This window comes from Pseudophryne corroboree, chromosome 5 (genome assembly GCF_028390025.1).
Source record: "Pseudophryne corroboree isolate aPseCor3 chromosome 5, aPseCor3.hap2, whole genome shotgun sequence".
Taxonomy (NCBI): domain Eukaryota; kingdom Metazoa; phylum Chordata; class Amphibia; order Anura; family Myobatrachidae; genus Pseudophryne; species Pseudophryne corroboree.
The window spans coordinates 648,507,555-648,534,768 of record NC_086448.1 but is presented as its reverse complement, the minus strand read 5'-3'; the positions used below and the strand labels follow the sequence as shown (position 1 = coordinate 648,534,768).

General features: G+C 46.6%; 1 protein-coding gene across 7 annotated transcripts in view; it reads left to right on the top strand.

Moving 5' to 3' along the window:
• The first annotated feature begins 994 nt into the window (after positions 1-994).
• Positions 995-27,214, top strand: part of TRAPPC8 (trafficking protein particle complex subunit 8) — a 324,404-nt gene continuing 298,184 nt past the window's right edge. For 2 of the 7 annotated variants that reach the window (XM_063923652.1, XM_063923651.1), the window contains exons 1-3: positions 996-1,455; positions 9,442-9,636; positions 20,690-20,773. In XM_063923652.1, the coding sequence (XP_063779722.1) occupies positions 1,299-1,455; positions 9,442-9,636; positions 20,690-20,773 (436 nt within the window). In that variant the 5' untranslated portion in view covers positions 996-1,298. Of the gene's footprint in view, positions 1,456-9,441; positions 9,637-20,689; positions 20,774-27,214 lie in introns of all 7 variants that reach the window. The other 5 variants (XM_063923654.1, XM_063923653.1, XM_063923649.1 and 2 more) reach the window with 4 other exon arrangements.

Below are 27,214 nucleotides of genomic sequence, written 5' to 3'. Positions count from 1 at the left end.
CTTTTTACACATAGCGGCAGGCAGTCCCCCATTTTTACACATTGCGGCAGGCAGTCCCCCATTTATACACATAGCGGCAGGCAGTCCCAACAAAGAAAGAAAGAGACAGAAAGAAAGAATTATACTTACCCTCTCCGGCGTCTCCGCTGGCTCAGGCTCCTCAGTGCAGCGTCAGACGATTCCCGGGCTGAAGAGAAGGAGGAGGGAGGTGGAGGAGGGAGCCGCAGCAGCGCTGTGTCATTGGTGGAGGCGCTGCTGCCCCTCTGCTTCACTATATAGGCTGTTCTCGGAAGACAGCCTATAGTGAAGCAGAGGGGCAGCAGCAGCAGCGCCTCCACCAGTAGTAAAGCGCTGCTGCGGCTCCCTCCTCCACCACCCTCCTCCTTCTCCCCCGTACCGCCGCTGCTCCTCTCCTCTCTCCGGGCGGCTGTGCGCTGCGGGCAGCGGTTGCCCGCAGCGCTCAGCGGCATGTAATGAGTCAGTTTGACTCATTACATGCTTTGGGCCCCTGGACAGAGGCGGGCCCCAGTGCAACGCACTGGTCGCACTGGCGGTAGTTCCGCCTCTGTACCCTCCAACATTTTACACACAAAAATAGGTACAACTTAGAAAAAGGGGCATGGCCACAAGTAAAGGGGGCGTGACCACGCCCCTTTCCCTATACTTTCAATGGAAGTTTGGAGAGACAAAAATAGGTACAGGCCATAAAAAAAAAGTACTGTACCTAATAAAAAGGTACAGTTGGAGGGTATGCGCTTATTACAAATAAAAAAATAAAAAAATAATTTCAGCCTTCATAGACTACAGAGCCCCCTGTGCATCTGCAGCTGCCACTTTCACAGCCAGAGAGAGCTGCTGGGTCTCCCAGGCGGCATCGCTGTCAGCCAGTGCAGAGCCTGGCAGTGCCAGTACTGACCACCACTGCGCTGCCCTTCTTTCCTAGTTGACTTCTGCCTAGTAGTAGCCAGCCCAGTACCACTGCCCACAGTGGCCAGCACAACATGTGACGTAACGACCGGCCGCGTTGTCCCTGCCCCTTGCTGCGCTCGCGAGCCTGTGCGCGCCCCCGCCAGCTCTGGTGACAGGCGCGGAAGTCACGTGACAGGCTGGAACCGGCTGACTGGAGCGGGCGGAGGGCGTCAGGGTGAGAGGAAGCTGAGCTGTACCGAAGACCGACACCATCGCCTCCTTCCTTCCCGCACGGTGCGGCCATACGCGGCGCAGTGATATGCTGTGCGGGCCCTGATCTGGGATCCCTGTCCGGTGTGTGAGAAGGGAATCCGGTTCCCCGGCCTGGCATGGCGCAGTGCCTGCTCTCCGTGCACGAGTTCCTCCAGGACTCCTTCATACCGCAGGTGGCGGCGCTGTGCAGCGAGGAGGCCGAGGCGCTCGCCCGCAAAAACCAGTTGTCCTTCTGCGAGCTAGTCCGGCCCTTCTGCAGACTCAGCACTGAGGGTGAGTATGTGCTGCAAGGGCAGCCTGTGCCTGCGGCTCACGCAGCGCTGGCTGTCACACCTGTACCATGCAGCACCGCATCTTATAGTAATGGGCACACCACTGACATATTTGTCCTCTCCTGCGAGGGGACGCTGTGTTGGTATGGGTGACAGGTATGGGTTGCTATGCAGCATTCACAGCACAGGATATGTGGTGGGCTTGCACGGGGAGCGTAATGTGTGCATGGGGTGCTTTTCAGGCAAGCAGTGAGGGCATGGGGTACATTGAGGGTGTGAGGACAGGGCTCAGGGTGCATTGCAGGCAGGTGGGTAGGGCACGGGGTGCGATGTGGGACGCACGGGTTACGTTGCTTGCGTGAATGGGACTTTTTCTGTTTTGCAGGTATCAAACACAAGCAGTGTTTCCCAATCTTGGCCCCCAACGCATCGTTACAGTCCATGTTTTAAGGATATCCATGCCTGAGTACAGATGGTTAAACAAAAATGACAGTGGTACTAATTAATAGCCCTTTTACACCAGAGTCCCATTTCTGACTCGGGATTTGGACAGACCCCTTTCACACTGCGGCACCGACCTATGTTATTCCCGGTTGGCATCATTCACACTTCCCAAGGGTGCAGTGCTGGCACTTGGAGATGACATTATTTCCTTGTGCTGTATTGTGTCTTCCGTGATGCTGTCAATGGCAACCGCACACTGCCACCTAACCCGGGACATTCCCTGAACCATCCCTGCAAGCTACCCGGGCTGGAGTCCCATGTCACTGTACCTTGGTTAACCCCTCTACACTGAGCCATGACCCAGGTTAACCTGGCAATAACCCATGTCAAAAGCTCTGTGTAAAAGTGACATAAGGGATTGTGCTCGAGTGCTGAAATAAAGGATCTTTCTCTAACGTCCTAGTGGATGCTGGGGACTCCGTCAGGACCATGGGGAATAGCGGGCTCCGCAGGAGACAGGGCACATCTAAAAAGCTCTTTAGGTCACATGGTGTGTACTGGCTCCTCCCCCTATGACCCTCCTCCAGGCTTCAGTTAGGTTTCTGTGCCCGGCCGAGTAGGGTGCAACCTGGATGGCTCTCTTATAGAGCTGTTTAGAAAAGTCTTTTTTAGGTTTAAACTAATCAGTGATACCTGCTGGCGACAGGATCACTGCAACGTGGGACTTAGGGGAGAGACTTGCAACTCACCTGCGTGCAGGAGGATTGAAGTCTTAGGCTACTGGACACTGAGCTCCAGAGGGAGTCGGAACACAGGTCAGCCTGGGGTTCGTCCCGGAGCCGCGCCGCCGATCCCCCTTACAGACGCTGAAGACGGCAGAGACGGAGGTCCGGTGACAGGCGGCAGAAGGCTTCTCAGTCTTCATAGAGGTAGCGCACAGCACTGCAGCTGTGCGCCATTGTTGTCTCACAGGCTCACTGACACGGTCACGGAGGGTGCAGGGCGCTGCTGGGGGCGCCCTGGGCAGCAATATAAATACCTAATTTGGCAAAAGAAATACACCACATATAGCCATTAAGGCTATATGTATGTATTTTAACCCAGGCCAGTATTAAAAAACCGGGAGGAAAAGCCCGCCGAGAAAGGGGCGGAGCTTATTCTCCTCAGCACACAGGCGCCATTTTCCCTCACAGAAAGGCTGAGGGGAAGGCTCCCATGCTCTCCCCTGCACTGCACTACAGAAACAGGGTTATAACAGAGAGGGGGGGCAATGATTTGGCGATATAAATATATATTAAATGCTATAAGGGAGGAACACTTATATAAAGGTTGTCCCTGTATAATTATAGCATTTTGGTGTGTGCTGGCAAACTCTCCCTCTGTCTCCCCAAAGGGCTAGTGGGTCCTGTCCTCTATCAGAGCATTCCCTGTGTGTGTGCTATAGGTCGGTACGTGTGTGTCGACATGTATGAGGAAAATGTTGGTGAGGAGACGGAGCAAATTGCCTGTAATAGTGAGGTCACTCTCTAGGGAGTCGACACATGAATGGATGGCTTACTTATGGAATTACGTGATAATGTCAACACGCTGCAAGCCGGTTGACGACATGAGACAGCCGGCGGACAAATTAGTATTGGTCCAGGCGTCTCAGACACCGTCAGGGGCTTGTAAAAACGCCCATTTACCTCAGTCGGTCGACAGACACTGACACGGACACTGACCCCAGTGTCGACGGTGAAGAAACAAACGTATTTTTCCTTTAGGGCCACAAGTTACATGTTAAGGGCAATGAAGGAGGTGTTACATATTTCTGATACCACAAGTACCACAAATAAGGGTATTTTGTTGGGTGGGAATAAACTACTTGTAGTTTTGCCTGAATCAGATAAATTAAATGAAGTGTGTGATGATACGTGGGGTTCCTCCGATAGAAAGTTATGGGCGGTATACCCTTTCCCGCCAGAAGTAAGGGCGAGTTGGAAAACACACCTTAGGGTGGATAAGGCGCTCACACGCTTGTAAAAACATGGCGTTACCGTCTCCAGATACGGCCGCCTCAAGGAGCCAGCTGATAGGATGCTGGAAAATATCATAACAGTATATACACACATACTGGTGTTATACTACGACCAGCAATCGCCTCAGCATGGATGTGCAGCGCTGAGGGGGCTTGGTCGGATTTCCTGACTGAAAATTTTGATACCCTTGACAGGGACAAGATTTTATTTACTATAGAGCATTTTAAGGATGCATTTCTATATATGCGTGATGCGCAGAGGCATATATTGTATTCTGGCATCAAGAGTAAATGTGATGTACATATCTGCCAGACGAAGACACGACAGTGGTCAGGTGAGGCAGATTACAGACGGCATATGGAAGTATTGCTGTATAAAGGGGCGGTCCATTGGACCTGGTGGCCATGGCAACAGCTGAAAAATCCACCTTTTGTTACCCCGAGTCACATATCGGCAAGAAAGGACACAGTCTTTTCAGTCTCAGTCCTTTCGTCCCCATACGGGCAGGCGGGCAAAGGCCAGTCATATCTGCCCAGGGGTAGAGGAAAGGGAAGAAGACTGCAGCAAGCAGCCCATTCCCAGGAACAGAAGCCCCTCACAGCTTCTGCCAAGTCCGCAGCATAACTCTGGGGCCGTACAAGCGGACTCAGGTGCGGTAGGGGGTCATCTCAAGAGTTTCAGCACGCAGTGGGCTCACTCGCAAGGGAACTCCGGGATCCTACATGTAGTATCCCAGGTGTACATTAGAAATTCGAGACGTCTCCCCCTCACACAATTCACAGGCTGTATTCCCAGCAGGTGATAATCAAAGTACCCCTTTTACAGAAGGGGGTAGTATTCCACACTATATTGTGGTACTGAAGCCAACCGGCTCGGTGAGATCTGAAATATTTGAACACTTGCATACAAGCGTTCAAATCAAGATGGAGTCACTCGGAGCAGTGATAGCGAACCAGGAAGAAGGGGACGATATGGTGTCACTGGATATCAGGGACGCTTACCTACAGGTCCAAATTTGCCCTTCTCACCAAGGGTACTTCAGGTTCCTGGTACAGAACTGTCACTATCAGTTCAGACGCTGCCGTTTGGATTGTCCACGGCGCCCCGGGTCTTTACCAAGGTAATGGCCGGAATGATGAATTTTCTTAAAAGAAACATGGACGCTTTCCTGATAAGGGCAAGGTCCAGAGAACAGTTGGAGGTCGGAGTAGCACTATCTTAAGTAGTGCTACGACAGCACGAGTGGATTCTAAATATTCCAAAATCGCAGCTTTTTCCGACGACACGTCTACTGTTCCTAGGGATGATTCTGGACACAGTCCAGAAAAACGTGTTTCTCCCAGTGGAGAAAGCCAGGGAGTTATCCGAGATAATCGGGATCCTCCTAAAACCAGGAAAAGTGTCAGTGCATCATTGCACAAGAGTCCTGGTAAAAATGGTGGCTTATTACGAAGCAATTCCATTCGGCAGATTTCCCGCAAGAACTCTTCAATGGGATCTGCTGGACAAATGGTCCGGATCGCATCCTCAGATGCATCAGCGGATAACCCTATATCCAAGGACAAGGGTGTCTCTCCTGTGGTGATTACAGAGTGCTCATCTTCTAGAGGGCCGCAGATTCGGCATTCAGGATTGGATGTCGGTGACCACGGAGGCCAGCCTGAGAGGCTGGGGAACAGTCACACAAGGAAAAAATTTCCAGGGAAGTGTGATTAAGTCTGGAGAATTCTCTCCGCATAAATAAGCTTAGAGCAAATATATAATGCTCCAAACTTAGCAAGACCTCTGCTTCAAGGTCAGCCGGTATTGATCCAGTGGGATAACATCACGGCAGTCGCCCACGTAAACAGAAAGGGCGGCACAAGAAGCAGGAGGGCAGTGTCAAAACTGCAAGAATTTTTCGCTAGGCGGAAAATCATGTGATAGCACTGTCAGCAGTGTTCTTTCCGGGAGTGGACGACTGGGAAGCAGACTTCCTCAGCAGGCATTACCTCCACCCGGGAGAGTGGAAACTTCATAGGGAAGTTTTTCAGCATGATTGTGGACCGTTGGCAAAGACCAAAGGTGGACATGATGGCGTCCCGCCCGAACAAAAAACGGGACAGGTATTCCGCCAGGTCTTGAGACCTTCAGGCGATAGCTGTGGATGTTCTGGTAACACCGTGGGTGTACCAGTCAGTGTATGTGTTCCCTCCTCTGTTTCTCATAACCAAGGTATTGAGAATTATAAGACATAGAGGAGTATGAACTATACTAGTGGCTCCGGATTGGCCAAGAGGGACTTGGTACCCGGAACTTCAAGAGATGCTCACAGAGGACTAAGGGCCTGGGGAGCTAAGATGGGACTTGCTTCAGCAAGTACCATGTATATTCCAAGATTTACCGCGGCTGCGTGTGACGGCATGGCGGTTGAATGCCGGATCCTGAAGGGAAAAGACATTCCATAAGAGGTCATACCTACCTTGGTTAAAGCCAGGAAGGAGGTGACCGCACAACGTCATCACCACATGTGGTGAAAATATGTTGCGTGGGTAAGGCCAGGAAGGCTCCACGAAGGAAATTCAACTAGGTCGATTTCTGCACTTCCTGAAAACAGGAGTGTTTTGAGCCTCAAATTGGGGTTCATTAAGATTTAAATTTCGGCCCTGTAGATTTTCTTCCAGAAAAAAATTGACTTCAGTTCCTGAAGTCCAGATTATAAAGGGTGTATTGCATATACAGTTTTTTTGTGCCTCTAGGGGCACCGTGAGATCTCAACATAGTGTTGGGATTCCTTAAAATCATATTGGTTTGAACCGCTCAAATCTGTGGATTTGAAATATCTCACATGGAAAGTGACCATGCTGTTGACCAATATCTCACATGGAAAGTGACCATGTTGTTAGCCCTGGCCTCGGCCAGGCGATTGTCAGAATGGGCGGCTGTGTCTTACAAAAGCCCATATTATAATTTTCCATTTGAACAGGGCAGAACTGGGACTCGTCTCCAGTTTCTTCCTAAAGGGGTGTCAGCGTTTTCACCTGAAACAACCTATTGTGGTGCCTGAGGCTACTGGGGACTTGGAGGACTCCAAGTTACTAGACGTTGTCAGGGCCCTAAAAATAAATATATATATATATATATATATATATATATATATATATATATATATATATAGTTAGGACGGCTTGCTGTTTATATTGTATGCACCCAACAAGCTGGGTGCGTCTGCTTCTAAGCAGTCTATTGCACGCTGGATTTGTAGTACAATTCAGCTTGCACATTCTGTGGCAGGCCTGTCACAGTCGAAATATGTAGATGCCATTCCACAAGGAAGGTGGCATTCATCCTGGGCGGCTGCCCGAGGAGTCTCGGCATTATAACTTTGTCGAGCAGTTACGTAGTCAAGGGAGAACACGTTTGTAAAATTTTACAAATTTGATACTCTGGCTAAAGAGGACCTGGAGTTCTCTCATTCGGTGCTGCAGAGTCATCCGCACTCTCCCGCCCGTTTGGGAGCTTTGGTATAATCCCCATGGTCCTGACGGAGTCCCCAGCATCCACTAGGACGTTAGAGAAAATAAGATTTTACTTACCGATAAATCTATTTCTCGTAGTCCGTAGTGGATGCTGGGCGCCCATCCCAAGTGCGGATTGTCTGCAATGTTTGTACATAGTTATTGTTACAAAAAAATCGGGTTATTACTATTGTTGTGAGCCATCTTCTTAGAGGCTACTTCGTTTTGTTATCATACTGTTAACTGGGTTCAGATCACAAGTTGTACGGTGTGATTGGTGTGGCTGGTATGAGTCTTACCCGGGATTCAAGATCCTTCCTTATTGTGTACGCTCGTCCGGGCACAGTACCTAACTGAAGCCTGGAGGAGGGTCATAGGGGGAGGAGCCAGTACACACCATGTGACCTAAAGAGCTTTTTAGATGTGCCCTGTCTCCTGCGGAGCCCGCTATTCCCCATGGTCCTGACGGAGTCCCCAGCATCCACTACGGACTACGAGAAATAGATTTATCGGTAAGTAAAATCTTATTATTAATGTCATCCACAGTTTATTTTTTAACAATTTTATATTCATAGAACATAACGGTCATTTTACATCAGGTGTGGGCAGCTTTTATTTCCTGTCTGTTATGACATGTGGGTTGCATGGAGGTAAACCACACAGCACTGGCATATGCTATTTGGCTTCGTTTTGTATGGTCCATAATGGCCACTTGATGTGTGAAGGTACAAGTTGATTTTGTAGCAGTTGTCAAACTTCCTTGTATATGACCTCCTACATTGCTTTCCACATATTCTGATTTAGCTTATGCTTTTTAACCGTGCATTTATTTAATTGAGTATGAAATGTAGATAATTTTATTTTTTCAAGATCATGACAAAACAGTACTGTGTTGTACATATTGTATGCAGTGGCATCCAGAGATTAATTCTGTGTGATGAGATCCTATGGGTAATAAAAAAACAACAACTTTGTCTAAATACATGGCAGAAAAAACATCAAATGATAGAAACTAAAGGCCCATACACACTGAGCGAATTTGAGCTGAAAGCAGCTCACATTTGGTGTTGTGCTGCTTTCAGCTCAAAACCGCCCAGTGTGTATGCTCAAACGATGAGCGCTGATGCGCGCTCCCGCTTCATGAGCGGCTTTCCATAGCGTCCTGCTATGGAAAGCTGTTCACCCCCGCTGACATCGCTGGGCAGGGGAGAAAAGCGCTCAGTGTGTATGCATCTTAACCAATGTATTTTGTAACATTTGTATGTAGCCGCATACAAACCGCCAAACTCAAGGTTGATCTTCCTGTGTTCTAATGGCCTCTAGTTTGATTATTTATTGTTGGCACTTTCTCATGTGATTTACAGAACTTTACAATGCAGCAATTGTATAGATGGATAATCTGGTTGCTATTGGCTCACTTGTCCTTTTTAGAAGGTTTGATAGATTTCCCTCAATAATGGGAATTCAGTTCCTTCAATGGAGGGAATTCAATTTAAAGCATTGTGATGCCATTCTTCATAGCAGTTTCTGACTGCACATATTTTGGACATTTACTGTAATGTCGACGTCATTGCCAGCAGGTGCAGTGTGCCAACCAGAATTGCACATCCATCACATAGAATTGAATCCCCCCCAATGTGTTAAAAAGTTAGACAAACCAAAATAAGATCTTAGACATCATTAGGATTTCTTAAGAATTTCTTTATATTATGAAGGATATAGAAAAATGCTTTCACTGTTTGGTGGTCACATAGCAGTGAATTTTTGCGATTTGCTAGTTGGCGTAGTCGGGTGAAACAATTCTTTCCATGTTGCTACTTTCCACCTTCAAAGTACTCTTTCATTTCTTGTACACTGGTAGTAGGAATCCTTTTATGTCCATATTTTTCAAGATGCTAGTAAAAAAAGAAAATGATTCAGTTTCTGGTGAGCTGGATATTGTGTCATACAGCATCTAGGTTGCTTGTTATGAAACTTAACCAACTTTTCGTTCTCTCCTTTTTTTTTTTTTTTTTTTAACATTTTAAGTTCATATGCGAGATCCCAGCAATCAGCTTCATGTAATAAAAAACCTGAAGATAACCGTAAACAACATAGTTACTCAGCCACCCATACAAGCAGCAATCCGCAAGCTACTGAATGACGTTGTCTCTTCCAGCCAACCTACAGAAGGCTTAGTACCGAATGTCATTACGGCTGGAGATTATGACCTTAATATCAGTGGTAAGAATATGATTGTTTTATTATGTATGGATACGTAAATGAATATCTCCAAACAGTTTCTTCATCTATCCGTAGCGAAAAACAGTCACTCTTCTGGGTGCAGATTTACTAAATGTTTAGCATCGTACTCTTGCTCTTTGAAATCCATTAGTGAAAGCCATGGGTCATTTGCGGCTTTAGAAACCCAGCATTTAGTAAATCTGACGCCTAGTGTAAAGTTATGACCTTTGTTTTCTGCTCCCACACAGGTTGATTGTTATGGTATGAAATAAGACTTCATTTTGCAAACTGTCTGCCTTGGAAGAAAAGTTAGGTTATAGTCCTAGAGCGCTACTATGTAAACTTAACAAAGCAAAAAAAAATATTAATTCAAAGCTGGTATGTTTAATGTTTATTGGGACTATGTATAATCCACTAGTTAAAACACTGTGAGTTTTCAGAAAGATCGCCAATGCATTTTTATGATATCGCAGTATGCAAGTGACATCTTGTATACTACAGGCCTTGTGTCCTTGTATGACAGCCCCATTGTTAGCCATTATCTGGATAAGCTTATGGGGGTTATTCCGACCCCATCGCATCGTGCTTTCGTTCGCACAGCTGCGACCGGATCACTACTGCACACGCTCGCCGTTGCCCGGTGACAGCCGTCGCCGGGCAACGACGCTGACAGCGGAAAAAGCGGTCGCAGCGGCGATCGCAAGAAGATTGACTGCAGGAAGGCGTTCTGGGGCGTCAACTGACCGTTGGAGACCGTTTTCGGGGAGTGGTAAGAAAAACGCAGGCGTGTCCAGGTGAACGGAGGGCGGATGTCTGACGTCAAAGCCGAGCCCATCAACGCTGGATACGTCGCACAGGGTAAGTATGTCCAGGGCTGGTCTTGTTTTGCAGGAAACTTTTTTTAGCATAGCAGGGCTGCACAAGCGATCGCAACCCTGCTATGCTAAAATACACTCTCCCATAGGCAGGGATTAGTTGATCGCAACAGCAGCAAAAAGTTGCTTGGTGCGATCAACTCGGAATGAGGGCCAATATTTTTAACATTGACTACCTGTTCAGTGGGAATGCATGATTGAATGCATGAAAATAGTGTATGTGATATTTTGATTCTTTTTATTTTACGGTTTTGAAAAACTTGAATGATCTGCAGCAATGATCGATTAATGATAAAGTGATAGTATAGCAATGATTGACATAACCTGTGACGACATCTAGTACAGGCACTTCCAGTTTGTTTGGCAAGAATAAAGGATGGACCTGCACAAATATGTCTTTATGCCAAAACACTGTCCCTAAGGGGAGGTTTAGAATATCATAATCAGCAAAACAAAAGGAAGTTGTGTTTGCCACACACTGACCCAAGTCTAAGTCATTGGTGGGAAAAAAGCAGAACACGCACACAATGGGTAAATTAAAAAATATTGTTTTCAAATGATCTAATTACAGGAGGGAAAATATATTGCACTAGTTACTTATGGGATGCGGTCAATTTACCTACATTCAAAATCCCGACAACCATTGACCGACTGTCAAAATACGGACATTTAAAATACGGACAAGGTCATAATACCGACATTTAAAAATGACGAAAGGTCAAAAAGTCGACGTGTTTTTTTTCATGATTTTTTTTTTTCCTTTGAAACTGACTTGTTCATACTTTACCATCCCAGTGGACCTGGAGGGGGTTATAATAGTGCGCCGAGCGCAGGAAGGCACCGTGCCATGCGAGGGGATGCTGTACACTTATATGATGTCCATGTCGACATACACACCCAAAATATATGAAAAACACTCGTCAACTTTTTGACCTGTCTACATTTTAAATGTTGGGATTTTGATTGTAGGTATTTCATACTGATCCCTTATATTATTTATAATGGGGGGGAAAAAAAAGATGTTTTAGTGCTATAGTTTAGACAGGTGCCTGTAGTGACTTGAGAGGTCTGGTCATAAGAGCCAAGGGACCTCTGTAACAACTGACTAATCTATCCAGTGCCTGTATGTTCTTCCCGCCTCTGGTCTGATAAACTAACTTACAAAATGAGCATTCCTGCTTAATAAATATCCAGTAGTGGCTAGTGTTTATTCAATATGATTACTGCTTTGCATACCTTTGTCAGGGCTTATACGTATGGCATCTGTACAGTTTCACAGAAATGAAGTTCCAAGTTTTATCTGATTCGTATTCAATTTCCAAAGCAATTCTTTATCATCAGCATATATCTAACATACAACATGAATGGAAATATAATGCCTGGAGAAAACCAACGCGTTTCGTCCCTTCTGGGATTTCCTCAGGGGTACAGAATCGGATGCCCAATAATTTAAGGGAATCCTGACGAAACATATACACCACTGTATATAGCGATTAGAATAGGTATTAAACCAAGTTAATTGTAACAGGTAACCACCTGACACGATTCCATGTTATAAATAAATCCAAAAGGTAACAAGCAATCGAGTCAATGTGATCCTCTCAGAATTCAGGGTAATAGACTATTACCCTGAATTCTAAGAGGATCACATTGACTCTATTGCTAATTAGCTGTATCGCTACTAATACTTGAAGCTGGTTACGATCCATCTATAGATTCAGGGTTAAATATATTTTATACCCAAGACCGGTCATCAGTTAGACCATAGCCTGAGATGTTACCTTTTGGACTTCTTTATAAAGAGATACGGCCGACAGGCGACCCGGCGGCGGGGAGGTGACGGGGGAGTGAAGCTTCTTCACTCCCCCCGTCACCCGGCTCCATAGCAGTGCATGCTAATATGGACGAGATTGTCCATATTGGCCTGCATGCATAAGCGACGGGGCACCAACGATGAACGAGCGCGGGGCCGCGCATCGTTCATCGTTGGTGCCTACACACTGCACGATATGATCGAGAACGTTCATATCGTGCAGTGTTATCTGCCAGTGTGTAGGGCCCTTATGTGTAACTGCTATGTAATTACTGTTCCAGTTTCAAATTTATTGGGAATAAAGATTAAAGACCTATTAAGGCCCGTATTCACGGGCAGATATGGGGAGAGATGTGTGCTGAGCGTGCGGGTGGGACGGGGGCTGCTCATTTCACCCAGCGGGTGAAATGAGCGACCTGCTAGATTGAGCCTGCATGCAGGCCAGTCTTGCACCAGCGATAGCGATCTAGTCAGATTGCTTAGATTTTAGGCTGGGATCGTTCCGTGAGTACCCCCTTTAGAGTTTCTGGCCTAGATGTTGAATGCACTCCAAGCTAATTTTCTGGGATTAAATATATAAAAGGAGCCAGGCAAAAAATAACAGAAAAGTGGTGTTATTTCTCTGACGTCCTAGTGGATGCTGGGAACTCCGTAAGGACCATGGGGAATAGCGGGCTCCGAAGGAGGCTGGGCACTCTAGAAAGATCTTAGACTACCTGGTGTGCACTGGCTCCTCCCACTATGACCCTCCTCCAAGCCTCAGTTAGATTTCGTGCCCGGCCGAGGTTGGATGCACACTAGGGGCTCTCCTGAGCTCTTAGAAAGTAATAGTCTTAGATTTTTTTATTTTCAGTGAGACCTGCTGGCAACAGGCTCACTGCAGCGAGGGACTAAGGGGAGAAGAAGCGAACCTGCCTGCTTGCAGCCGGATTGGGCTTCTTAGGCTACTGGACACCATTAGCTCCAGAGGGATCGACCGCAGGCCCAGCCTTGATGTTCGGTCCCGGAGCCGCGCCGCCGTCCCCCTTACAGAGCCAGAAGCAAGAAGATGGTCCGGAAAATCGGCGGCATGAAGACTCTGTCTTCACCAAGGTAGCGCACAGCACTGCAGCTGTGCGCCATTGCTCCTCATACTTACTTCACACTCCGGTCACTGAGGGTGCAGGGCGCTGGGGGGGGGGGGGGGGGGGCGCCCTGAGGCAGCAATAAAAACACCTTGGCTGGCTAAAATACCTCAATATATAGCCCCAGGGGCTATATATGAGGTAAATACCCCTGCCAGAATTCCATAAAAAGCGGGAGAATAGGCGGCGAAAAAGGGGCGGAGCCTATCTCCTCAGCACACTGGCGCCATTTTTCCCTCACAGCTCCTGCTGGAAGGAAGCTCCCTGGCTCTTCCCTGCAATCTACAGTACCAGTAAGAGGGAAAAGAGAGGGGGGGCATTAAATTTGGCAGTATATATATTTTATTGAAAAGCAGCTATTAGGGACATAACTCAGTTAGTCCCTGTGTATATATATAGCGCTCTGGTGTGTGCTGGCATACTCTTACTCTGTCCCCCCAAAGGGCTTTTTGTGGGTCCTGTCCTCTGTTTGAGCATTCCCTGTGTGTGTGGAGTGTGTCGGTACGGCTGTGTCGACATGTTTGAGGAGGATAATGATGTGGAGGGGGAGCAGATGCCTTTAGCAGGGATGTCACCCCCTGGGGGGCAGACACCTGAGTGGATGAGTTTATGGCAGGAAATGAGTGCACGTATAGACTCCTTACATAAAAAATTTGATGACATGCCGACTGTGGGACAGCCGAGTCTTCAGCTCGTACCTGTCCAGGTGTCTCAAAAGTCATCAGGGGCTCTGAAACGCCCGCTATCTCAGATGGCACAAGTAGATGTCGACACGGATACTGACACCAGTGTCGACGACGATGAGTCAAATTTAATGCCCGTTAAGGCCATTCACTGCATGATTGAGGCAATGAAGGAGGTGTTAAATATTTCTGATTTACATCCAGGTACCACAAAAAAGGGTATTATGTTTGGGGAGAAAAAACTACCTGTAGTTTTTCCCCCGTCAGATGAATTAAATGAAGTGTGTGAAGAAGCGTGGGCGTCCCCTGATAAGAAATTGGTAATTCCTAAGAAGATACTAATGGCGTTCCCTTTCCCGCCAGAGGATAGGTTACGTTGGGAAACACCCCCTAGGGTGGATAAAGCGCTCACACGTTTGTCTAAAAAGGTGGCACTACCGTCCCAGGATACGGCCGCCCTTAAGGAACCTGCTGATAGAAAGCAGGAGGCGATCCTGAAGTCTGTATATACACACTCAGGCATTATACTTAGACCAGCTATTGCGTCAGCATGGATGTGCAGTGCTGCCGCTGCGTGGTCAGATAAACTGTCAGAAAATATTGACACATTAGACAGAGACACGATTCTGCTAACAATTGACCATATCAAAGACTCAGTCTTATACATGAGAGATGCACAGAGGGAAATCTGCCGGCTGGCATCTAAAGTAAGTGCATTATCCATCTCTGCTAGGAGATGCTTATGGACTCGCCAGTGGACTGGAGATGCAGATTCCAAAAGGCACATGGAAGTTTTGCCTTATAAAGGGGAGGAATTATTTGGGGATGGTCTCTCCGACCTAGTTTCCACAGCAACGTCTGGGAAGTCAGCATTTTTACCCCATGTCCCCTCACAGCCTAAGAAGGCGCCATTTTATCAGGTTCAGTCCTTTCGGACCCAGAAAAACAAGTGGGGAAAAGGAGGGTCTTTTCTGTCTAGAGGCAGAGGTAGGGGAAAAAGGCTGCAGCAAACAGCAGGTTCCCAGGAACAAAAGTCCTCCCCCGCTTCCTCTTCCAAGTCCGCCGCATGACGGTGGGGCTCCACAGGCGGAGCCAGGTACGGTGAATTTCAGCAATCAGTGGGCTCGCTCACAGGTGGATCCCTGGATCCTTCAAATAGTATCTCAGGGATACAAGCTGGAATTCGAGGCTGCTCCACCCCACCGGTTCCTAAAATCTGCCTTGCCGATTGCTCCCTCAGACAGGGAGGCGGTGCTAGCAGCGATTCACAAGCTGTATTCCCAGCAGGTGATAATCAGGGTACCCCTACTTCAACAAGGCCGGGGTTACTATTCCACACTATTTTTGGTGCCGAAACCGGACGGTTCGGTGAGACCCATTTTAAATTTTAAATCCTTGAACACATACATAAAAAAATTCAAGTTCAAGATGGAATCGCTCAGGGCGGTTATTGCAAGCCTGGACGAGGGCGATTACATGGTATCCCTGGACATCAAGGATGCTTACCTGCATGTCCCCATTTACCATCCTCACCAGGAGTACCTCAGATTTGTGGTACAGGATTGCCATTACCAATTCCAGACGCTGCCGTTTGGACTCTCCACGGCACCGAGGGTATTTACCAAGGTTATGGCGGAAATGATGATACTCCTTCGAAAAAAGGGAGTTTTAATTATCCCATACTTGGACGATCTCCTAATAAAGGCACGATCCAAGGAACAGTTGTTAGTGGGAGTAGCACTATCTCAGGAAGTGCTGCGCCAGCACGGCTGGATTCTGAATATCCCAAAGTCACAGCTGGTCCCCACAACACGTCTAATGTTCCTGGGAATGATTCTGGACACAGTCCAGAAAAAAGTGTTTCTCCCGGAGGAGAAAGCCAGGGAGTTGTCTTCTCTAGTCAGAGACCTCCTAAAACCAAAACAGGTATCGGTGCATCACTGCACGCGGGTCCTGGGAAAGATGGTAGCTTCTTACGAAGCAATTCCATTCGGCAGGTTCCATGCCAGAATTTTTCAGTGGGACCTGTTGGACAAGTGGTCCGGATCGCATCTTCAGATGCATCGCTTGATAACCCTGTCCCCAAGAACCAGGGTGTCTCTTCTATGGTGGCTGCAGAGTGCTCATCTTCTGGAGGGCCGCAGATTCGGCATACAGGACTGGGTCCTGGTGACCACGGATGCCAGCCTACGAGGCTGGGGGGCAGTCACAAAGGGAAGAAACTTCCAAGGACTATGGTCAAGTCAGGAGACTGCCCTTCACATAAATATTCTGGAACTAAGGGCCATTTACAATGCCCTAAGTCAAGCAAAATCCCTGCTCCTACACCAGCCGGTGCTGATCCAGTTAGACAACATCACGGCAGTCGCCCATGTGAATCGACAGGGCGGCACAAGAAGCAGGATGGCAATGGCAGAAGCCACAAGAATTCTCCGATGGGCGGAGAATCATGTACTAGCACTGTCAGCAGTGTTCATCCCGGGAGTGGACAACTGGGAAGCAGACTTTCTCAGCAGGCACGACCTCCACCCGGGAGAGTGGGGACTTCATCCAGAAGTCTTCCAAATGATTGTAAATCAATGGGGTCGTCCACAGGTGGACATGATGGCGTCCCGCCTAAACAAAAAACTAGAGAGGTATTGCGCCAGGTCAAGAGACCCTCAGGCGATAGCTGTGGACGCCCTAGTGACACCGTGGGTGTACCGGTCAGTTTATGTGTTCCCTCCTCTACCTCTCATACCAAAGGTATTGAGAATAATAAGAAAGCGAGGAGTAAACACAATTCTCGTGGTTCCGGATTGGCCAAGAAGAGCGTGGTACCCGGAACTTCAAGAGATGATCTCAGAGGACCTGTAGTCTCTGCCGCTCAGACAAGACCTGCTACAGCAGGGGCCCTGTCTGTTCCAAGACTTACCGCGGCTGCGTTTGACGGCATGGCGGTTGAACGCCGGATCCTGAAGGAAAAGGGCATTCCGGAGGAAGTCATTCCTACGCTTATTAAAGCCAGGAAAGAGGTCACAGCAACTCATTATCACCGCATATGGCGGAAGTATGTTGCATGGTGTGAGGCCGAAAAGGCCCCAACGGAGGAATTTCAACTAGGTCGATTTCTGCATTTCCTGCAAGCAGGAGTAAATATGGGCCTAAAACTGGGCTCCATTAAGGTACAGATCTCTGCTCTGTCGAATTTCTTTCAAAAAGAACTAGCTTCAGTACCTGAAGTTCAGACATTTGTTAAAGGAGTGCTGCATATTCAGCCCCCGTTTGTGCCCCCTGTGGCACCTTGGGATCTCAACGTGGTGTTGAGTTTCTTAAAATCACATTGGTTTGAACCACTAAAAACCGTGGATCTGAAATATCTCACGTGGAAGGTGGTTATGTTATTGGCCTTGGCTTCTGCCAGGCGAGTATCAGAATTGGCGGCTTTGTCCTGTAAAAGCCCTTATCTGATTTTCCATATGGATAGGGCAGAATTGAGGACTCGTCCCCAGTTTCTCCCAAAGGTGGTGTCAGCGTTTCACCTGAACCAGCCTATTGTGGTGCCTGCGGCTATTAGGGACTTGGAGGACTCCAAGTTGCTAGACGTTGTCAGGGCACTGAAAATATATGTTTCCAGAACGGCTAGAGTCAGAAAATCTGACTCGCTGTTTATCCTATATGCACCCAACAAGCTGGGTGCTCCTGCTTCTAAGCAGACTATTGCTCGTTGGATTTGTAATACAATTCAGCTTGCACATTCTGTGGCAGGCCTGCCACAGCCAAAATCTGTCAATGCCCATTCCACAAGGAAGGTGGGCTCATCTTGGGCGGCTGCCCGAGGGGTCTCGGCTTTACAACTTTGCCGAGCTGCTACTTGGTCAGGGGCAAACACATTTGCAAAATTCTATAAATTTGATACCCTGGCTGAGGAGGACCTGGAGTTCTCTCATTCGGTGTTGCAGAATCATCCGCACTCTCCCGCCCGTTTGGGAGCTTTGGTATAATCCCCATGGTCCTTACGGAGTTCCCAGCATCCACTAGGACGTCAGAGAAAATAAGAATTTACCTACCGGTAATTCTATTTCTCGTAGTCCGTAGTGGATGCTGGGTGCCCATCCTAAGTGCGGTTTATCTGCAATACTTGTACATAGTTACTGTTAACTAAATCGGGTTATTGTTGAGCCATCTGTTGAGAGGCTCTGTTGTTTCATACTGTTAACTGGGTTTCATATCACGAGTTGTACGGTGTGATTGGTGTGGCTGGTATGAGTCTTACCCGGGATTCAAAATCCTTCCTTATTGTGTACGCTCGTCCGGGCACAGTATCCTAACTGAGGCTTGGAGGAGGGTCATAGTGGGAGGAGCCAGTGCACACCAGGTAGTCTAAGATCTTTCTAGAGTGCCCAGCCTCCTTCGGAGCCCGCTATTCCCCATGGTCCTTACGGAGTTCCCAGCATCCACTACGGACTACGAGAAATAGCATTACCGGTGAGTAAATTCTTATTTTTTAGTCAGTTGGTTTTTGCCTAGTTAATGGACATTAAAATGAAAGAAAAAACCCACTTCAATATGTTGTAATAAGAAATCCGCTTATGCTTCAAAAGAAGAAGAAAATAGTTTGGGTAAAATTAGACAAAATTAATTCCTGAGAAATTTATGCAGCATAAAACCATGAAAATGGCCTGGGTAATAAAGGTGTAAATTTGCTCTGAGCTTGAGGTAATTTATTTAATATTTATATACCGTATTTTTCGGACCATTAGACGCACCTAGTTTTTAGAGTAGGAAAACTGGAAAAAAATATATTCTGACTTCTAAGAGATATTTCTGTGATTTCTCAGACTCAATACAGTGCAGCCTTCTGTCAGAGCCAGAACACACAGACACACACACATCAGAGACAGCATACACACACACACTGACAGTACCAGTGGTTCCCTGCGTCTCCTGAGAAGGGAGGAGGTAGGGAGGAGGTGGGGGCGAGTGGGGGAGTCACCTGACACCGGCTCTGCTGCTGAGATGTGGCCACTCTGCTTATGACGGCACAGAAGCAGCAGCAGCATCAAGGACCCGACGCTACCCGCCGGCCGCCGCTACCCGACAGGAGGGAGGAGGTATGAGGGAGCGGGGGAGTTACATGACGCTCTGCTGATGACGGCACAGCAGTAGCATCCAGGACCCGCCGCTACCCGCCAGCCTCTGCTACCCGCCGGCCGCCGCCACTACCCGCTACCTGCAAACGGCTTATTCGCTCCATAAGACGCACATACTTTTCCCCCCACATTTTTGGGGAGAAAAAGTGCGTCTTATGGTCCGAAAAATACGGTAATCATTTGTAATGAGATGCTAGAATAGCACATACAGAGGACATGCTGTATCCAAGCTCTACCAGAAGGTTACCCTGAAGACTTTCATATTTACCCAGTTTGTTCATTCACTGATGACAGGACCTGATGAGATAAATGTGACAAATACATTTTATGAGGACTTACATTAAAATTGCTTTATAGTGCTAAGATTTTATTGTAACGTCTTCTTTTGCGTAGCTTTAAGCAGAATAGCTTGTATTTGCTATGTAAGTTTTTCGGCGATTGTCTGCCTTTTCAATAGCTGGGATTTGTGTTGTACAACTCGTAATAAGTGCTGCATGCATGGAAGGAAAATGTGAGCCTTACCACTAGTGTTCCCCGGAGCAGCTAGAGCTAGGTCTGCATGGCAGAACACACTTTTAGCTTTTTGTGTATCATTTTTGCTCCCATTTAGTTTTCAATGATAGCTAAGTTTGTCATATAATGCTTAATACTTGTGTATTTTTTCTGCATACCATCTGGATTTGGTAAGTTGGAACAGGTTTGTAAAATGTAGAGGTTATTGAAAAGTTAAGGTTTTCCAGGAATTTTGAATGCATAAATATGAAAAGCATACAATAAGGGAGTTGTTTAGTTTTGAACACTCAGGTGTGGCTTCCCTCACGTGTGCCCACCGCTGCTGTTTATGCCACTTAGCCAACTTTTGCTTTATGTGGCACAGTATGCCTAGTCCCATTCAGTATAGCATAACAATTATGGGTTATCCTACAACCATTTGATACATGAAAGGGGAAAAATGGACAACCCCTTTAATCTTAATTTGCTTTCATGTTCTATTTCTGTACAATATTGAATGCAGGTCTGCCTTATGATGCTTTTCTGTAGTATTGCTGTGTGTATACTTCTATCTCTTTCCTTATCAGATGGCATTTTTTTTTTTTTTTAACTATTGATTGACCTTAATCTAAATGGTGATTTCATGATCATCAATTTAGTTATACAATACAAATTTATTATTGTAGTTTTGTTACATTGAATATATCCTCAAGTGTCATCAGCATTTAGATTTTCAGTTTGAATGACTTTCTCTTCCTCTTCTCTTTTTTTTCCTTCTTCGTTGACCTCTTTAGAACGTAACAGATTTCACTATTTGTGTAATATGTAATAACATATCACTGCCTTGTGTGCATTTTTTGATCAAGCAGTTTTGTCTGTAAAGCACAGCTTGATGTATAATTTTAGTTCAATAATGTCATGTTCTCTCTGTCAGATCGCTCTCTTAAAGCTAGTGTCCCTTGGTACAATAATTGGAAAGACACATTGACGGAACTCAACAAGTCCAAGTTTTATTCAGGTAGTATTGTGTCTGGGGCTCGAAAACAATTGCCCCCTCCCTAATCCATGTCCGTTTTATTATTAGTCCTCTTTTTTCCCTTACCATTGTGCTAGGACTATCTAGCAACCTCCTAATTGTGTATTTTCCTAAATTTTGTCAAACACTAGCAATTGATGACGGTGATGGTTATTTGTGATCTGACTTATTTTATGTAAATCTACTAACATTACCCTGTAATGCCCTAATGTCCTATATTTTTTTTTTTTAATTGTCTTTGTCTCATATGGGTAGCAAATCACAAATGTAAGGATAAGTTGTCAGGAACTTTTAAAAAATTATATCTAAATGAGTGATAATCTGCCCAGGCTCCCTAAAACCGTTTGGTTTATGCAGTTTCTGTTTGTAGATCATTTACTTTAACAGTTTACTATAACCATGGCAGCCCATGTGTCCTGTCTGTCCACCGGGTCCAGAGGAAAACATGAACATTAGAGCGCTTGATTGTTTTTAGGATTGTGATGTAGTAGATCGTATATAAATTAGGGTGGAAAGAATTTTCAATTCACATGCCTTTGTTAGACTGGTGAAAACGTTTTGAATATTAAAGCAAATCTTTGTAAATTCAGTAATAGTTTGGGGAGCGCTCTGTACCTTTTTTCAATAGGGCCCGGTCAAATCTGTTGATGTCATTGTGGAAAGGAAACCTTTGGGGTAAAGATATGCCGTGTCTCTGTCGCAATATAGTGTTAGTGAAATGAGTGCTGATTTCATGCAATGGTTTTGTGGGTCTTCATTTGTCCATACACCTACATTGTTGCAGTGACTGATTTCACGACGGCTAGAGAGTCCACAGGTTGCCTGATTGTCTGTTTATGTTGCGTAAAGTAGAAAAAGAAAATAACGTTCCCCTTGTTTGTAAAAAAGCAAATCTAAAAAAAAAAAATCTATTCAAACACAAAGCGCTTACTGGTTCTAGATTTATTGATCATTTTGTAGTCTTCATACATAATTTTAGAATGTGTCCTGTCATCTTATTTTTTATTTGACATTCATAGGCATTTATTGCGTCAGTTCCTTTTTGATATGTTAATGATGTCCTTTATAGTGGTCTATTTTTGTTTAATTAACTTTCAAATTGTACATGTACAATACAATGGATTCATGATGAATGCATAAAAAACACAATTAGTTGATGCGCAGTTCAGAGCATGCCACAAAGCAGTGCCCCCAATTTGAAATTGCCATGGATTTGCTGGTAAAGAGCAAGCAAACATCCTCCACTAATGCTGAAAGTGGTCTGAGCTGTCATTATGATTATGTCAGTTGCATTTCTGATATTGGCCACAATGTGCACAAAGCGTTAGAACGTAGTTTTATTGCAAAATACAAACTTTACAAAATCTGGAAACAAAATACCAGCACTACTGCGTAACTAATAATATTTACGGAATAAACTTATAGTCCAGCAGGGGTGCTCTGGAACTCTTAGTTGGACAGTGAAGTCTAAGAAGTGAGTTTTGGACAGACTGTAACACGGCAGACTGGCTGTGGGAACAGTAACCAAATGATGCATAGTAGAGATATGCAGGTCTTTTGTAGGACCGTGATTTTAGCGATTTTATATGCAGCTAGAGGCAGCATGCCGCACCTCAGTGCACTGGCATGCCCAAAATTCTCTGCCAGGGATGCTGGGATCCCCGTGGCTCTGAGTAATTCTTGATATAAAGGGACTTTCATAACGTACACTTCTTATAAACCAGTAGTCATACATGCAGCTCGTTTATAGAGTGTTACATTGTAGGTAAGAGTTGCAGTATTTCCATGTTTCTCTAACGTCCTAGTGGATGCTGGGGACTCCGTCAGGACCATGGGGAATAGCGGGCTCCGCAGGAGACAGGGCACATCTAAAAAGCTTTTTAGGTCACATGGTGTGTACTGGCTCCTCCCCCCATGACCCTCCTCCAAGCCTCAGTTAGGTTTTTGTGCCCGTCCGAGAAGGGTGCAAACTGGATGGCTCTCTTAAGGAGCTGTTTAGTAAAGTTTTTTTTTAGGTTTCTAATCAGTGATTCCTGCTGGCGACAGGATCACTGCAACGAGGGACTTAGGGGAGAGACTTGCAACTCACCTGCGTGCAGGAGGATTGAAGTTTTAGGCTACTGGACACTGAGCTCCAGAGGGAGTCGGAACACAGGTCAGCCTGGGGTTCGTCCCGGAGCCGCGCCGCCGATCCCCCTTACAGACGCTGAAGAAAGACGGCGGAACGGAGGTCCGGAAACAGGCGGCAGAAGACTTCACAGTCTTCAGAGAGGTAGCGCACAGCACTGCAGCTGTGCGCCATTGTTGCTACACGGCTCACTGACACGGTCACGGAGGGTGCAGGGCGCTGCTGGGGGCGCCCTGGGCAGCAATATAAATACCTATTTGGCAAATAAATACATCACATATAGCCATTAAGGCTATATGTATGTATTTAACCCAGGCCAGTTTTCCTAATAACCGGGAGAAAAGCCCGCCGTGAAAGGGGCGGAGCTTATTCTCCTCAGCACTCAGCGCCATTTTCCTGACCAGCTCCGCTGGTGAGGAAGGCTCCCACTCTCCCCTGCACTACAGAAACAGGGTTAAAGAGAAGGGGGGCATAAATTGGCGATATAATTATATATTAAGAGCCCATATATAGAAACAACACCTTCTAGGGTTGTTATATACATTATGGCGCTTTTGGTGTGTGCTGGCAAACTCTCCCTCTGTCTCCCCAAAGGGCTAGTGGGTCCTGTCCTCTATCAGAGCATTCCCTGTATGTGTGTGCTGTAGGTCGGTACGTGTGTGTCGACATGTATGAGGAAAATGTTGGTGAGGAGACGGAGAAAATTGCCTGTAATGGTGATGTCACTCTCTAGGGAGTCGACACCAGAATGGATGGCTTACTTATGGAATTACGTGATAATGTCAACACGCTGCAAGCCGGTTGACGACATGAGACAGCCGGCGGACAAATTAGTATCGGTCCAGGCGTCTCAGACACCGTCAGGGGCTTGTAAAAACGCCCATTTACCTCAGTCGGTCGACAGACACTGACACGGACACCGACCCCAGTGTCGACGGTGAAGAAACAAACGTATTTTTCCTTTAGGGCCACAAGTTACATGTTAAGGGCAATGAAGGAGGTGTTACGTATTTCTGATACCACAAGTACCACAAATAAGGGTATTTTGTAGGGTGGGAAAAAACTACTTGTAGTTTTGCCTAAATCAGATAAATTAAATGAAGTGTGTGATGATACGTGGGGTTCCTCCGACAGAAAGTTATGGGCGGTATACCCTTTTTCCCGCCAGTAGTAAGGGCGAGTTGGAAAACACACCTTAGGGTGGACAAGGCGCTCACACGCTTATAAAAAACATGGCGTTACCGTTTCCAGATACGGCCGCCCTCAAGGAGCCAGCTGATAGGAAGCTGGAAAATATCATAACAGTATATACACACATACTGGTGTTATACTACGACCAGCAATCGCCTCAGCCTGGATGTGCAGCGCTGAGGGGGCTTGGTCGGATTTCCTGACTGAAAATTTTGATACCCTTGACAGGGACAGGATTTTATTGTCTATAGAGCATTTTAAGGATGCATTTCTATATATGTGTGATGCGCAGAGGCATATTTGCATTCTGGCATCAAGAGTAAATGTGATGTACATATCTGCCAGACGAAGACACGACAGTGGTCAGGTGAGGCAGATTCCAGACGGCATATGGAAGTATTGCCGTATAAAGGGGCGGTCCATTGGACCTGGTGGCCATGGCAACAGCTGAAAAATCCACCTTTTGTTACCCCGAGTCACATATTGGCAGAAAAGGACACAGTCTTTTCAGTCTCAGTCCTTTCGTCCCCATACGGGCAGGCGGGCGAAGGCCAGTCATATCTGCCCAGGGGGAGAGGAAAGGGAAGAAGACTGCAGCAAGCAGCTCATTCCCAGGAACAGAAGCTCCTCACGGCTTCTGCCAAGTCCGCAGCATAACGCTGGGGCCGTACAAGCGGACTCAGGTGCGGTAGGGGGTCATCTCAAGAGTTTCAGCAACACTCGCAAGGGAACTCCGGGATCCTACATGTAATATCCCAGGTGTACATTGGAAATTCGAGACGTCTCCCCCTCACACAATTCACAGGCTGTATTCCCAGCAGGTGATAATCAAAGTACCCTTCTTACAACAAGGAAGGGGGTAGTATTCCACACTATATTGTGGTACTGAAGCCAACCGGCTCGGTGAGATCTGAAATATTTGAACACTTACATACAAGCGTTCAAATCAAGATGGAGTCACTCGGAGCAGTGATAGCGAACCAGGAAGAAGGGGACGATATGATGTCACTGGATATCAGGGACGTTTACCTACAGGTCCAAATTTGCCCTTCTCACCAAGGGTACTTCAGGTTCCTGGTACAGAACTGTCACTATCAGTTCAGACGCTGCCGTTTGGATTGTCCACGGCGCCCCGGGTCTTTACCAAGGTAATGGCCGGAATGAGGATTTTTCTTAAAAGAAACATGGACGCTTTCCTGATAAGGGCAAGGTCCAGAGAACAGTTGGAGGTCGGAGTAGCACTATCTTAAGTAGTTCTACGACAGCACGAGTGGATTCTAAATATTCCAAAATCGCAGTTTTTTCCGACGACACGTCTACTGTTCCTAGGGAAGATTCTGGACACAGTCCAGAAAAACGTGTTTCTCCCAGTGGAGAAAACCAGGGAGTTATCCGAGCTAATCGGGATCCTCCTAAAACCAGGAAAAGTGTCAGTGCATCATTGCACAAGAGTCCTGGTAAAAATGGTGGCTTATTACGAAGCAATTCCATTCGGCAGATTTCCCGCAAGAACTCTTCAGTGGGATCTGCTGGACAAATGGTCCGGATCGCATCCTCAGATGCATCAGCGGATAACCCTATATCCAAGGAAAAGGGTGTCTCTCCTGTGGTGATTACAGAGTGCTCATCTTCTAGAGGGCCGCAGATTCGGCATTCAGGATTGGATGCCGGTGACCACGGAGGCCAGCCTGAGAGGCTGGGGAACAGTCACACAGGGAAAAAATTTCCAGGGAAGTGTGATTAAGTCTGGAGAATTCTCTCCGCATAAATAAGCTTAGAGCAAATTTATAATGCTCTAAACTTAGCTAGACCTCTGCTTCAAGGTCAGCCGGTATTGATCCAGTGGGATAACATCACGGCAGTCGCCCACGTAAACAGAAGGGCGGCACAAGAAGCAGGAGGGCAGTGAAAACTGCAAGGATTTTTCGCTAGGCGGAAAATCATGTGATAGCACTGTCAGCAGTGTTCTTTCCGGGAGTGGACGACTGGGAAGCAGACTTCCTCAGCAGGCATGACCTCCACCCGGGAGAGTGGAAACTTCATAGGGAAGTTTTTCAACATGATTGTGGACCGTTGGCAAAGACCAAAGGTGGACATGATGGCGTCCCGCCCGAACAAAAAACGGGACAGGTATTCCGCCAGGTCATGAGACCTTCAGGCGATAGCTGTGGATGTTCTGGTAACACCGTGGGTGTACCAGTCTGTGTATGTGTTCCCTCCTCTGTTTCTCATAACCAGGGTATTGAGAATTATAAGACATAGAGGAGTATGAACTATACTAGTGGCTCCGGATTGGCCAAGAGGGACTTGGTACCCGGAACTTCAAGAAATGCTCACAGAGGACTAAGGGCCTGGGGAGCTAAGAAGGGACTTGATTCAGCAAGTACCATGTCTATTCCAAGACTTACCGCGGCTGCGTTTGACGGCATGGCGGTTGAATGCCGGATCCTGAGGGGAAAAGGCATTCCATAAGAGGTCATACCTACCTTGGTCACAGCCAGGAAGGAGGTGACCGCACAACGTCATCACCACATGTGGTGAAAATATGTTGCGTGGGTGAGGCCAGGAAGGCTCCACGACGGAAATTCAACTAGGTCGATTTCTACACTTCCTGAAAACAGGAGTGTTTTGGACCTCAAATTGGGGTTCATTAACATTTAAATTTCGGCCCTGTAGATTTTCTTACAGAAAGAATTGACTTCAGTTCCTGAAGTCCAGATTGTAAAGGATGTATTACATATACAGTTTTTTTGTGCCCCTAGGGGCACCGTGAGATCTCAACATAGTGTTGGGATTTCTTAAAATCATATTGGTTTGAACCGCTCAAATCTGTGGATTTGAAATATCTCACATGGAAAGTGACCATGCTGTTGACAAATATCTCACATGGGAAGTGACCATGTTGTTAGCCCTGGCCTCGGCCAGGCGATTGTCAGAATGGGCGGCTTTGTTTTACAAAAGCCCATATTAAAATTTTCCATTTGAACAGGACAGAACTGGGACTCGTCTCCAGTTTCTTCATAAAGGGGTGTCAGCCTTTTCACCTGAAACAACCTCTTGTGGTGCCTGCGGCTACTAGGGACTAGGAGGACTCCAAGTTACTA